The sequence below is a fragment of the Somniosus microcephalus genome, chromosome 7 (genome assembly GCF_052327205.1).
Source record: "Somniosus microcephalus isolate GS21.2 chromosome 7, FLI_Smic_1.0, whole genome shotgun sequence".
Taxonomy (NCBI): Eukaryota; Metazoa; Chordata; class Chondrichthyes; order Squaliformes; family Somniosidae; genus Somniosus; species Somniosus microcephalus.
Genome location: NC_140993.1, coordinates 90,995,749 through 91,008,508, shown reverse-complemented (window position 1 = coordinate 91,008,508; position 12,760 = coordinate 90,995,749). Strand labels below are relative to the sequence as shown.

Below are 12,760 nucleotides of genomic sequence, written 5' to 3'. Positions count from 1 at the left end.
TTTAAATATTTTAAATCAAGCACAGTTAGAATCGTAGTATGATAGAGCACAGAAGGAGGCCATTTGGCCCATTGTGCCTCTGCCAGCCCTTTGGTAAAGCTATCCAATAAGTCCAACTCCTCTGGTCTTTCCCCGTAGCTCCGCAAATTTTTACCATTCAACTATTTAAAGTTACTATTGAACCTGCTTCCACCACCCTTTCAGGTAGTGCATTCCAGATCACAATATCTCGTTGCGTAGTTTTTTTTCCTCATGTCGCCTCTGGTTCTTTTGCCAATCACCTTAAATCTGTGTCCTCTGGTTGCTGACCCTTCTGCCACTGGAAACAGTTTCTCCTATTTTACTCTATCCAAACCATTCATGATTTTGAACACGCTATCAAATCTCCTCTTAACCTTCTCTGCTCTAAGGCGAACAACCCTAGCTTCTCCAGCCTCTCCACATAACTGAAGTCCCTCATCCCCGGTACCAATTTGGTAAATCTCTTCTGCACAGAAGGCATTGACATCCTTCCTAAAGTGCAGTGCCCAGAATTGAACACAATACTCCAGCTGAGTCCTAACCAGTGGTTTATAATGGTTTAGCAAAACTTTCATGCTTTTGTACTCTATGAGCTCGATTTTACCAGGCCCGAGGAGGCAGGTTTGGAGGCATGAGTTGTCAAAATCGCAAAGAATGGCGGTCGGGCCCAATTCTGCCTCCGAGCAATTTACCCACATTTGTGTTTTTAGACCCTGTTTCCATCCCACCTCCAAGAGAGACAGGATAGGCCCTTAACAACAACTACTTAATTGCCTCTATAATCCCATTTTGAGAGGCCTTTCTGATTTTTAGACATTTCCCCCATCCTACACACCTCCTCTGGAACATGCCAGTTAATCCTGGCGGCCTCACAATTGGATTGCTTACTAACAGCTACAGCTCCACCATTAAAAAGGAGTTTTCACCAATGATCACTTGCAGGTGGCAGAACTTTGTTGTCTCAGGCCTGGGGGAGCTTTTAGCAGGCCTACTCATTGTTGTGGAAGTTTGGAGCCTGACACCCATCTCCAGTGTGACCTGCTGGGAAACCCCTCTCCCCACCTGACTGAGCACTTCCTCAACTGAAGCATACACCAGAAGCATGGCGAACATTTATTTCCTTTCCTCCTGGACATCCGATTCAGATGAAGACCAGCTGCGGCAACAGCAGCAGCAACAACCGGAGCGCCAAGCTGCTGCTCACCCACCTGAAGCTGCACAGGCCAGAAGGCGCCAGCGCGCGACCACATTGCTGGCCGTCATGCAAGGGACGCACTCATGTTGACCAGATTTGCTTAGCTTGCACAATCGGACACTTTTGCCTCGCACCTTCTTACCAGACCATCGACAGTGGACAAGAACCTGTGGATTCCTATCACTCTGACCACCATACTGACAATTGCAAGTCGCCCTAAGCCCTCAATGTGGAAGTCCCATTTGCGAAATGACACAGACCACAACTTCAACAGTTTGCCATCAAATCTGTTTATGATACCATGACAAGGATGGCTGGTCAAAAAACAATACATCACAACACCCAAGTGACTAACCTTGTGACTACTTGTGCTTTATCTTCCTCTTACGCGTGCTCCTACATGGTGCTTCCCCTGTGGCTTTAGCAGATGTGGTGGCCCCCTTGCTCACTTTCTTGCTGCTCCTGTCTTGACACCTTTGGCGGGCGTCCTCTGGGGTTACGAGCCTGTGAGGGCTCGGCAACAGTCTGCTGCTCCTGCGGCTATGCAGGGGCTGAGACCCCTATCTCAGTTGGGTGAGGACTCTGGTGGGGCTCTGATCGAGGGCTTTGCAGTGGCATGGTCATGTGAGCACTTGGAGAGGAGCCCCCACTTCCTTGTTGTCTGCCACCAACATTCCTCTCATGGGTCAGCCCCACTTCAGAGCTAGCAAGTGGCTTGACAGCACCTTGCTGCACTGCAGGGGGGCCATGAGGACCCGTTTCTGCACTGGAAGTCCAACTCCAGTGGAATTCCATGAAGGTTTGGTTTGTATGCTCAATAGCTGACCATCGCTCCTCGAGATGTCAGTCTATTCTGAACAATGACCATGTTTTCACGACCCTGGCGACTAAGCTCCTCCATGGCCGTAGCCATCCTCTCCTCTACTGTAGCCAGTCTTACCATGGAGGTAGCCATCCTTTCCACAGAAATTTGCCATCCTTTCCGCGGTGGTGCACCAATGCCTCCACAAAGGCTCTGCTCATGTTCGCGATGGACTCCTCCATTCGCTCCACACCACAGCGACCCTGGAGACAAAACCTGCCAGAGACTCCTGCACCTGTTCCTGAAGTTCCAGCACCGCTCTCCTAGATGGACCCGGAGGCACAGGGTCAACATGCAGCTGAGCTGAGCTGGCAGAGTCCTGTGCCCTCCGAGGACTCTCCACTGCTGTCCCTGTCTCCACCGTCTGCTGATGCTCACTTGTGAGCTGTGATACACCAGGTGACAACATTACTCTATCTCGCGAAGGTCCCACCAATGTGTGAATGTCTGCACTGGTGCTGGGTGCGCTGAATTCTGCTGATGCTGTGCCCTCAGAGGTTGCAGCTTCCTCTGAGGAATCTTCAGGCTCAGTCTGTTCCTCCTGGACAGTGAGGAGGTGGGCTTTCAATGGTCCTGTGGGGAAAGGGTTAGAGATGTGAGGTCAAGGTTATATGCACATTGAATAGTGCAGATGATTATAAGTCAATCTGTTAGAGCATCAGAATCATTATCAGTGACTCCGGCAATGTCAGTGAGAGAGATGCCAAACTATGCTTGCTGTGATGCGCCCGCCTGTCCGTCCCCCACTTGGGAATCTTCCTCGATCCCAGCGATTTCCAGGGCCGCCGCCTCCCAGGCGGTGAGCTGGGCTACTGAAGGTGGCCCTCCTCCTATCATGGCTCTTTCCCTCTTATCGTAGGCTCTCTTTTCCTGAAATGAGGGACACAAGTGGAGTTTGAGTGAGAATGAAGGAGTGAGTGTAGAGAATCCATAGCATAGATGCTTAGAAGGAGACAAAAGGCCCTCCCTGTGTGTTGTAAGTTGTTCTCGTTGCATCACAGTGATGGGGAGTGTGAGGGCTGCATGGTCGAATAGTTAAGTGAATGTGACCATAGAGAGAGAGAGAGAATAGGTAAGGGTGCAGGAATGTAAGTGTCAAGTGGGATATGGAAGAAGAAGTTGGCAAAGCAGAGTGCTGGTGAGGAGAGGCGATGGGGATCAGATTGAGGGTGATGGGAAAGTCATACTCACTTTTCCTGTGCGGAGAAAGTCATGAAACCTCTTCCTGCATTGCAGCCAGGTTCTGTGGCTCATCGAGATGGAGTTGACCTCCTGGGCCACTTACAGCCACACAGCTTTAGTCTGCTGGGGTGGCTTTTTTCTCCGAGGAAGGGAAGAGCACCTCCTTATTGGATCTTGCTCCCTCCACCAGAGCTTGGAGGGAAGGCTCATCGAAGCGTGGAGCACACCTTGACCTACTAGTGGACATAGTCGATCAATGAAGTTCTTAATACAATGGCCATAAAGTTTGCAGTCTCCAGAAGAAGCAAAGCTGCTTGCAGGCCTTAAATCCAGCAGCATTGATGACGTCATCGGAGGCGACTTTCTGGATGAAAAGACTCATTGGGCCAGGGGTTCCCACACGCTGGAAATCAATTGACCAATTAGGGGGAAATCGCACTTTTTCCTCACTTCACTTCGGAGTTGGGATCCTGACACGAATGCCACCTGACACGCCCCAGCCTGCCCACACTGGCAAAATCCAGTCCTGAGCCTCTATTAATAAAGCCAAGGATCCCATATGCTTTTTTAACAGATTTTTCAAAGATTTGTGTACATACACCCCTAGGTTTCTCTGTTCCTGCACCCTCTTTAAAATTGTACCATTTAGTTTATATTGCCTCGCCTCATTCTTCCTATCAAGATGTATCACTTCACACTTCTCTACATTAAATTTAATCTGCCATGTGTCTGCCCATTTTACCAGTCTGTCTATGTCCTCTTGAAATCTGTTACCATCCTCCTCATCGTTAACTACATTTCTGAGTTTCGTGTCATCTGCAGAGTTTGAAATTATGCCCCCTATACCCAAGCCCAGGTCAATATAGATGAGAAAGAGCAGTGGTTGTAATACTGACCCCTGGGGAACACCACTGTATACTTCCATCCAATCTGACAAACAATCGTTTACATCACTCTCTGCTCTCTGTCCCTTAGCCAGTTTTGTATCCATGTTGTCACTGGCAATCAGTAACCAGTGGTGTTCCGCAGGGGTCAGTGCTGGGTCCCCAACTCTTTACAATCTATATTAACGATTTGGAGGAGGGGACCGAGTGTAACACATCAAAGTTTGCAGATGATACTAAGATGGGAGGGAAAGTAGTGTGAGGAGGACATAAAAAACCTGCAAGGGGACATAGACAGGCTAAGTAAGTGGGCAGAGATTTGGCAGATGGAATACAATACTGGAAAGTGTGAGGTTATGCACTTTGGCAGGAAAAATCGTAGAGCAAGTTATTATCTTAATGGCAAGAAACTGGAAAGTACTGAAGTACAAAGGGATCTGGGGGTCCTGGTGCACGAAACTCAAAAGGTTAGTATGCAGGTGCAGCAAGTGATTAAGAAGGCCAATGGAATGTTGGCTTTCATTGCTAGGGGGATAGAATATAAAAATAGGGAGGTATTGCTTCAGTTGTACAAGGTATTGGTGAGACCGCACCTGGAATACTGCATACAGTTTTGGTGTCCATACTTAAGAAAGGACATACTTGCCCTCGAGTCAGTACAAAGAAGGTTCACTCGGTTAATCCCGGGGATGAGGGGATGGACATATGAGGAGAGGTTGAGTAGATTGGGACTCTACTCATTGGAGTTCAGAAGAATGAGAGGCGATCTTATTGAAACATATAAGATTATGAAGGGGTTGGATCGGGTGGATGCGGGGAGGATGTTCCAGATGATGGGTGAAACTAGAACTAGGGGGCATAGTCTTAGAATAAGGGGCTGCTCTTTCAAAACTGAGATGAGGAGGAACTACTTCACTCAGAGGGTGGTAGGTCCATGGAATATGCTGCCCCAAAAAGCTGTCGAAGCTACATCATTACATAAATTTAAAACAGAAATAGACAGTTTCCTAGAAGAAAAGGGAATTAAGGGTTACGGGGAGCGGGCAGGAATTTGGACATGAGTCTAGGTTCGGATAGGTCATGGCCCTGTGGGTAGCGGAGCGGGCCCAGGGGCCGTGTAGCCTGATCCTGCTCCTGTTTCGTGTGTCTAATTCTGTTAGATTCAGGAGATAGTCCTGTCATAGTGGATTGGCGGTTAGGATCAGATCAGCCATGATCTTATTGAATGGCGGAGCAGGCTCGAGGGGCCAATTGGCCTACTCCTGCTCCCATTTCTTATGTTCTTATGTCCCATTTCCTATGGGCTTTCATTTAAGTTTGGAGGACAAATTCTAGCAATTAAGTTGAATGCACTATTGTAAGCAAAATATAACATTGGTATTTTTATAACTGGCAGGTGGCCTACTTTTTTCAGTGCTTCTCTGTGATTGGCATATGGAAGGGGTGCAAGACTGGCTGGAATTTGCTTTTTTTTTTAAACTTTATTTTTACTCCCGCCTTTGTATCAAAGCACCTTCTCTCACTTCCGTGTCCTTTCCCCCACTAGCCCAGAATCATATATGTGACTCACTCTGGTTAACATAAAATTTGCCAGCTAAATTTATTACATGATGCAGGTTTATTAAATTTCAAAATATAAAAACACAACTAAACAGGAAAAGTAAATAAAATTGGGAAGAGAATATATTACATTATTAGGAGCTAAAATTATGACGTGACCAGGTTATCTAAATGTTGTAAAATAGATAGAAATGAATTAAAGATTAAGGCCGGACTTTTCTCCAAGGTGGCAGGTTGGGGGCCTCTGAGGCGGGCGGGAAAACCGGGAGGCTGGGCCTGATTTGCATGTGAGGCCTCGGATTCCCACTCGCAACCGGCCAGATTGAGAGGCTGGCTGGCTGCGGGCGGGTAGGCCTGCAGATGTGAGGGGTCGGGGCATGGGGGGGAGAGGTGGGTGGTGGCATCAGGGATCGCGGGAGATGGGTCGGCATCAGGGACCGCAGGAAGGGTGGCTGGGGGATCGGCATCAGGGATCATGGGGATTGGCGGGGGGGAAAAGAGGATCAGTGCCATCCACCAGAGGATTGCGGCCAGCCTCCGCATCATTGGAGGGGGTGGGGGGAGGCCTCATGGTGGGGATCAGAGGCCTGAGAAGGCGATCGGAGGCCTCGTGGTGGGGTCTCCGATTGCGGGGGATGGGTTAGGTCGGAAGCCTGGATCCAGGAGGTAGGTATAAAGCCACTTACCTCCTGAATGCAGCAGTCCCCGCCTCGGTTTAACTGTCGGGTTTCACGAATTGTGTGAAACCCGTCCACATACAGTTAAAAACAAAACAGATGTGAGAAAAGAGACTTCCAGCCTCATTATAATATTTAAATTGACGTACCGCCCTCTGGGAGCGGATTGGTCGTCCGTCTCCGTTTAAACCGCAAGCCGAACTTTAAATCTGTGCCCCCTGGTTTTTGACCCACTTAGCAGAGAGGTCAAAAACCAGGGGGCACAGATTTAAAGTAATTGGTGGAATGTTTAGAGGGGATTTGAGGGGAAATTTCTTCACCCAGAGGGTTGTGGGGGTCTGGAACTCACTGCCTGAAAGGATGGTAGAGGCAGGAACCCTAACCACAGTTAAAAAGTACTTGGATGTGCACTTGGGATGCTCTAACCTGCAGGGCTACGGACCAAGAGCTGGGAAGTGGGATTAGGCTGGATAGCTCTTTGTTGGTGTTGACATGATGGGCCGAAATGGCCTCCTTCCGTGCTGTAACTTTCTATGATTCTATGGGTGAGTTGGAGGTGAGATCAGGCTGGGAATCCCATTTTTAACAATTTAACTGTCCCCACGCTCCAAACCCACCCGTTTTTTTAGGGGAAAATTCTGGCTGACGTTTTAATCAGGACTAGGCCATGTACTGGTATAGTGTTTGAGCACATAAGTCCATGGGGGAAAAATTCAGTATTGCCCCGTTTGGGGTGCCATTATCGGCCGTGCGCAAAGTTTAGCGCCTGGCGCTAATTATTGCCTCTGACGGAAAACTTGGCTTTTATCGCCCCTGGAGGTGATTGGAGCGCTAAATCAGGCGCTTCACACCTGTCTTAAGGCGGAAAGGCCAAGGAGCGAGACGCTACCTCAGAGTGCTGGCGAAGCTCATGTGATGTCAGTCAGCAATGGAACACAGACACAATGGCGCCGGCCAGTTCTTAAAGGGGAGGGTTGATCTTGCTCTCAATCCACATCCTGTTCATTGCAGCCTTGAATCTCGGCCTGGAGAGACCTGTGCATCAAATCTGCTGGAAAGAACAATGGAGAGACCTAGGGAAAGAGCTCAGAGTGCAGCCCCCACAATCTCTTCTAAATCAATACAAAGAATGGCAAATGAAAATGCTGCTCAGTACCCAAAACTCCTTCACACAGCGTTGAATCTCTCCAGAAGTCTCTCTCTCTCTCAGAATGCATGGTACACAAATGTCACCAACAAAAAAGGCAGGAAGTGGTCGCCTTTAAATAGCGCTTCCCCAGTCCCTTCCTGACTACAAAACGCTCCCCTCAACCTGTCGTTGCTAGCGGCATGCGGTAAGGCAGGGGGCGCCACTCGGGGTGTTGCGCACTCGACTGACATCACGATCTGCTGGCGCAGGAGATCGTGGCGGTAGTGTTCAGCGCCGCCGCAAAATGTCTAGTTAATTTTGCGAGCGGAGCAAACAGCGCCTCGCCTGGGCGCTAGTTGCTTTGCGCCCCATTAGCGCCCTCTTAAGGCACTAACGGGAGGCGCAAACCAACTGAATTTTTACCCCCATAAGTTTAATCTACTATCTACGTATGGAGTGAAAAGGTGTGTTGTATATTAAAGGTAAAGGTGTAACAGCAGACGATGTTGTAACCCAGGAAACTCTGATCTGTTGTGTAAATTACACAGGTAGAGTTTAATGTCTTGGAATTCTAGAATTAAATATTTTCCAAAAACTATGGAAATTGTTTATTACTGATTCTTTACTCTTTGCAGAACATGCCTTACATGTAAGAAATTACATAGAATATACAGCACAGAAATAGGCGATTCTGCCCAACTAGTCTGTGCTGGTGTTAATATTCCACCCATGTCTCCTCCCATTCCATCTACCTCATCTCAGCCATCCAGCAGATCTTTCGATTCTCTTTTCTCTCTTGTACTCATCTAATTTCCTTTTGAAAGTATCTAAACTATTTGCTTCAACCACCTCACATTCTAACCACACTCTGCGTAAAGAAATTTCTCCTTATTTCCCTATTGGATTTATTAGTAACTATCTTATGTTTTGGAATCTCCCACAAATGGAAATATTCTCTCCACATCTACCCTGTCCAACCCATTCATAATTTTCAAGACCTCTATCAGGTCACCTCTAAGTCTTCTCTTTTCTGAAGAAAAATGCCCCAATCTGTTCAATTTGTCCTGATAGCTGTAATCTCTCAGTTCTAGTACCATCCTTGTAAATCTTTTTTGCACTTTCTCCAGTACTTCTATGTCCTTTTTATAGTATAGAGATTTGAACTGCGCACAGTACTCTTAAGTGCAGCCTGATCACTGTCCCATACAAGTATAACGTATCTTCACTACTTTTGAATTCTATACCCCTAGAATTAAATCCCAGTGCTTTGTTAGCAGTTTTAATTGCTTTGCTGACCTGCTTTTAATGATTTGTTCATCTAGATCCCTTTGCTCTTCTACCCCATTCAGTTTCTTATTTTCTAAGGTGCAGGTGATGTTTCTATTTTTCCTACCAAAGAGCTCACCTCACATTTATCTATGTTAAAGTTCATTTGCCACTTAACTGCCCAGTCTGCAAGTTTTCTAATGTTGTCTTGTATTCTTGGTGTTAGCTGTACCCCCCAGTTTGGTATCATCTGCAAATATTGATATGATTCTTTGATATATAAGTGGGAGTGAAGGACGTAAGCTGACTTTATTACCAGTTTTCCCCCCTCTGCTTTCCTTCCCTATGGGGAAGCACCGTACCTTTGTTAGCAACACGCTCTACTGAGCCAGTTGAGATTGGGAATTCATGTGAGTAATCATCGGCGTGACTCCCTCTGACTAGCATAGCTAATTTGCCAATGGATTTAGTCCTTCGTTACCCTAAAGTTTTGCTGTTTAATCTTAGTTCTAAAAAAATGAATTAACACTGAGGATTGCTTGTTGTCACAGTGCCCCATGCAGTTGTGAAGTGAAGCCTTACGATCTGTCTCTCTACAGGTCATGCTCTGTGGCATGCAGGAAGTAGATCTTACTGATTGGCAGAGGAATACAGTCTACCGCCATTACACCAGAAACAGCAAACAAATCATTTGGTTCTGGCAGGTATGGATCACAGAATTCTTAAAAATGATAGACATCTATTCTGAACTAGTTAGCTGTGCAATAATTCTAAATGTAATGAATTGTTTGTACAGTACATGGTTTATGAGGATGGCATGTCATATTGCCTTGGTGATGAAATCACTAATATACAAATTTTCATTAGTAGGGCTTTTGAAGTATTGTCTAAATTTCTAACTGGAGAACTTTAAAATCCCTATCATCACACAAAAACAGCGATTTGTTGTATTAGTTGCTGGAGCTCAGTCAGATCCAACATCTTGGAATATTACTAACTGTATGTCGGTCTCCCTCTTCTGACAATCTGACGTGCATTTCCGTGGGACCATATTGTACAGGGATTAGGATTCATTGTAACTGAGACAGTAGGATAAATTAGATTGGCCATATGCTGCCATAGCCATCCAACAATGGCCCGCAATTTGCGGTCAGCAGTGAAGCAAAGGCGTTCACCGCTGGCCCCGATGTAAGCTTCCCACAAAGATCTCATGATCTCTGTGGCAAGAAGTTTGGCTTTTCCGACGTGCAGTTGAAATCAGCGTAGTTTTGTGGGAATCCCATTGCAGGAGCTGCTGTGATGTCAACAAGCTGTCTAAGCAGCCAATCACATTGCAGAATTCTCAGACAGGGAACCAGGAAATAGAAAGCACTTAAAAAAAATAAAAATAATAATAATAATAAATAAATAAAGATTGGGACATACACATTGGGTTAAGGTAGAAGCTGAAATATCATGAACAAACTTTTTAAAAAACATTTTTTTAATTAATTTTAAAATTGAATAATTTTTAATTTGATGGGGAAATTTGACATTCCACCAATATAAAATTAGTTTTTCAGGGCCAAAACAGTTGTTTATCAGTAGTTATTATTCAGATCACCGTTAAAAATCCAGTTCATTTGAATGGATCTAACTTTTTATGGGGTTTCTAACAGCGTTATTTGTTCGGAAAAGGGCAAGTTTTCATCAGATCAGTGATTTCACTGATTACCGGCTCTTTTGGGGGGATGGGGTCCACAGCACAGCCTGTGGAACAGCAGTGAATGACTGACCGCAACTTCTGGATTTCCACATTCGTTGCACATGCACTAAATCCTGCAGTTGCTGTCAGTTTCAACGGCGAATGCTGCCAGTTTGCTGTCATCAGAACTGCAAGTTCTGGGCCAATGATTTTGAAAAATATACCACACACAGCACCATGCAGTAATAGAACACTGGTTCAGTCCTAGTGTGAGCAAGCACTGAGTGCGAGTCATCAAAGAGTGCTGAGAGTTTGGGTAAGTGTGAGAGTTCTTTAATTGTTATTTCTCTTTAAATCATTCTTGATAAGATTACTTAAGCAGTTTAAGTAAAGGGGAAAAGTTAAATATTTGGGATTCTGTTGGTTTAAGAAGAGTAAAACAAGGTTACACTGCAGTAGGAGTAAATTGGCACAGCAGGCAGTGGAAACCAGTTTTCTAACCAATCAGCAGGGGTGACTCATTTGGCTGTAAACAAACAAACAGTATAAAAAGACCAGTCCTAGTGCAAGCAAGCACTGAGTGCGAGTCATCAAAGTGCTGTGAGTTTGGGTAAGTGGGGTGTTAGGTGCTCTTTTCAAACTTCAACTCTGTGGGTTGTAGTTAATAAGGCCTTTCTGGTGCAGAGTGACTGTTGGTAAACCATTTAACTGGTGTAACTAGAGGGATTGATTTAATTTAAATCCAATTAATTAAAGGGGATACCAGCATCTAAAATCGGGCAGAGGGTGTCCATAACTAACAATAAAAAAATTAATTAATTACATAGAATGGAGCAGGTGATGTGTTACTGTTGCGAGATGTGGGAGCCGGTGAACCCCATTGAGGCTCACGGTGATTACGTCTGTGACAAGTGTCTGCTGCTACAGGAACTCCAGCTCCGTGTTGATGAGCTGGAGTCTGAGCTTCAGACACTGCGACACATCAGGGACGGGGAGAAGTACCTGGACTCTGTGTATCAGGAGGTGGTCACACCCATGAAGTTAATTAATTCAGATGTAGCCCATGGTCAGGGACAGGGCGGTGTGACTACGAGTGAGGCAGGTACGGGGATCCAGGCGGTAGAGCTGGAGGAGCCGCAGCCCTTGCTCTTGTCCAACAGGTTCGAGCTTCTTACTCCCTGTGGGGACAGGAGCAGGGACTGCAGGGAGGATGAGCAACCTGGCCACAGCACCGTGGAACAGGGGGCCATTCAAGAGGGGGGAGTAAATAGAAATGTTGTAGTGGTAGGGGATAGTATTAATAATAACAATAATAATCAACTTTATTGTCATTGTTAGTGCACAAGTGCAGTACAACGGAATGTAGGCTTGCAGCTCCCGAGAGTGTACATTTAGATTAAGACATTTAAATATTCAACATTCATTTGGCTTGTAATACATTAACATAAACATAACCATAATAAAGTGCATTGGCAGATGTGCAGGCTTTAGAGTTTATTTGTGGAGTTCAGTAGGATGACAGCCCTGGGAAAGAAGCTGTTCCTAAATCTGGTTGTTCGGGTGCGAATGCATCTGTAGCGTCTCCCAGATGGCAGGAGGGCGAACAGACTGTGGCTGGGGTGGGTAGGGTCTTTGATGATGGTCCGTGACCTCCGTAAACAGCGTTTCTGGTATATGTGCTCTATGGTCGGTAGCCGGGTGCCGGTAATGCGTTGGGCAGTTTTGACTACCCGCTGCAGGGCTTTCCGGTCATAGTAGCTACAGCTGCCATACCATACTGTGATACAGTTCGTCAGGATGCTCTCTATTGTGCAGCGGTAAAAGTTAGAGAGGATCAGGGGTGACAGGTTACATCCCTTCAGCCTCCTTAGGAAATATAGGCGCTGCTGGGCCTTCTTCACCAGAGAGGAGGTATTGAGGGACCAGGAGAGGTCTTCCGTGATGTGGACTCCGAGGAACTTAAAGCTGTCCACCCTTTCCACCACAGCCCCATGGATGTGGATGGGGGTGTGACTTCCGCCTCTGCAGCCGAGAGCGAGAGTCCCGAAGACTGTGTTGCCTACCCGGTGCCAGGGTTAAGGACATCGCCTCTGGGCTGGAAAGAAACTTGCAGTGGGAGGGGGTGGATCCAGTTGTCGTGGTCCATGTTGGTACAAACGACGTAGATAGGACTAGGAAGCCGGTTCTGTTAAAGGAGTATGAGCAGCTAGGGGTCAAATTAAAAAACAGAACCTCAAGGGTAATAATCTCTGGATTATTACCTGAGCCACGAGCGAATTTGGCTAGGACAAATAAAATTA

General features: G+C 46.4%; 1 protein-coding gene across 5 annotated transcripts in view; it reads left to right on the top strand.

The window, feature by feature from the left end:
• The window catches only part of wwp1 (WW domain containing E3 ubiquitin protein ligase 1), a 204,733-nt gene that overhangs the window by 172,088 nt on the left and 19,885 nt on the right, over positions 1-12,760 (top strand). For 4 of the 5 annotated variants that reach the window (XM_085992735.1, XM_085992736.1, XM_085992734.1 and 1 more), the window contains one exon: positions 9,376-9,480. The exons of the other annotated variant lie outside the window; for it this stretch is intronic. In XM_085992735.1, the coding sequence (XP_085848861.1) occupies positions 9,376-9,480 (105 nt within the window). The remainder of the gene's footprint in view (positions 1-9,375; positions 9,481-12,760) is intronic. 5 annotated transcript variants of the gene reach the window in all.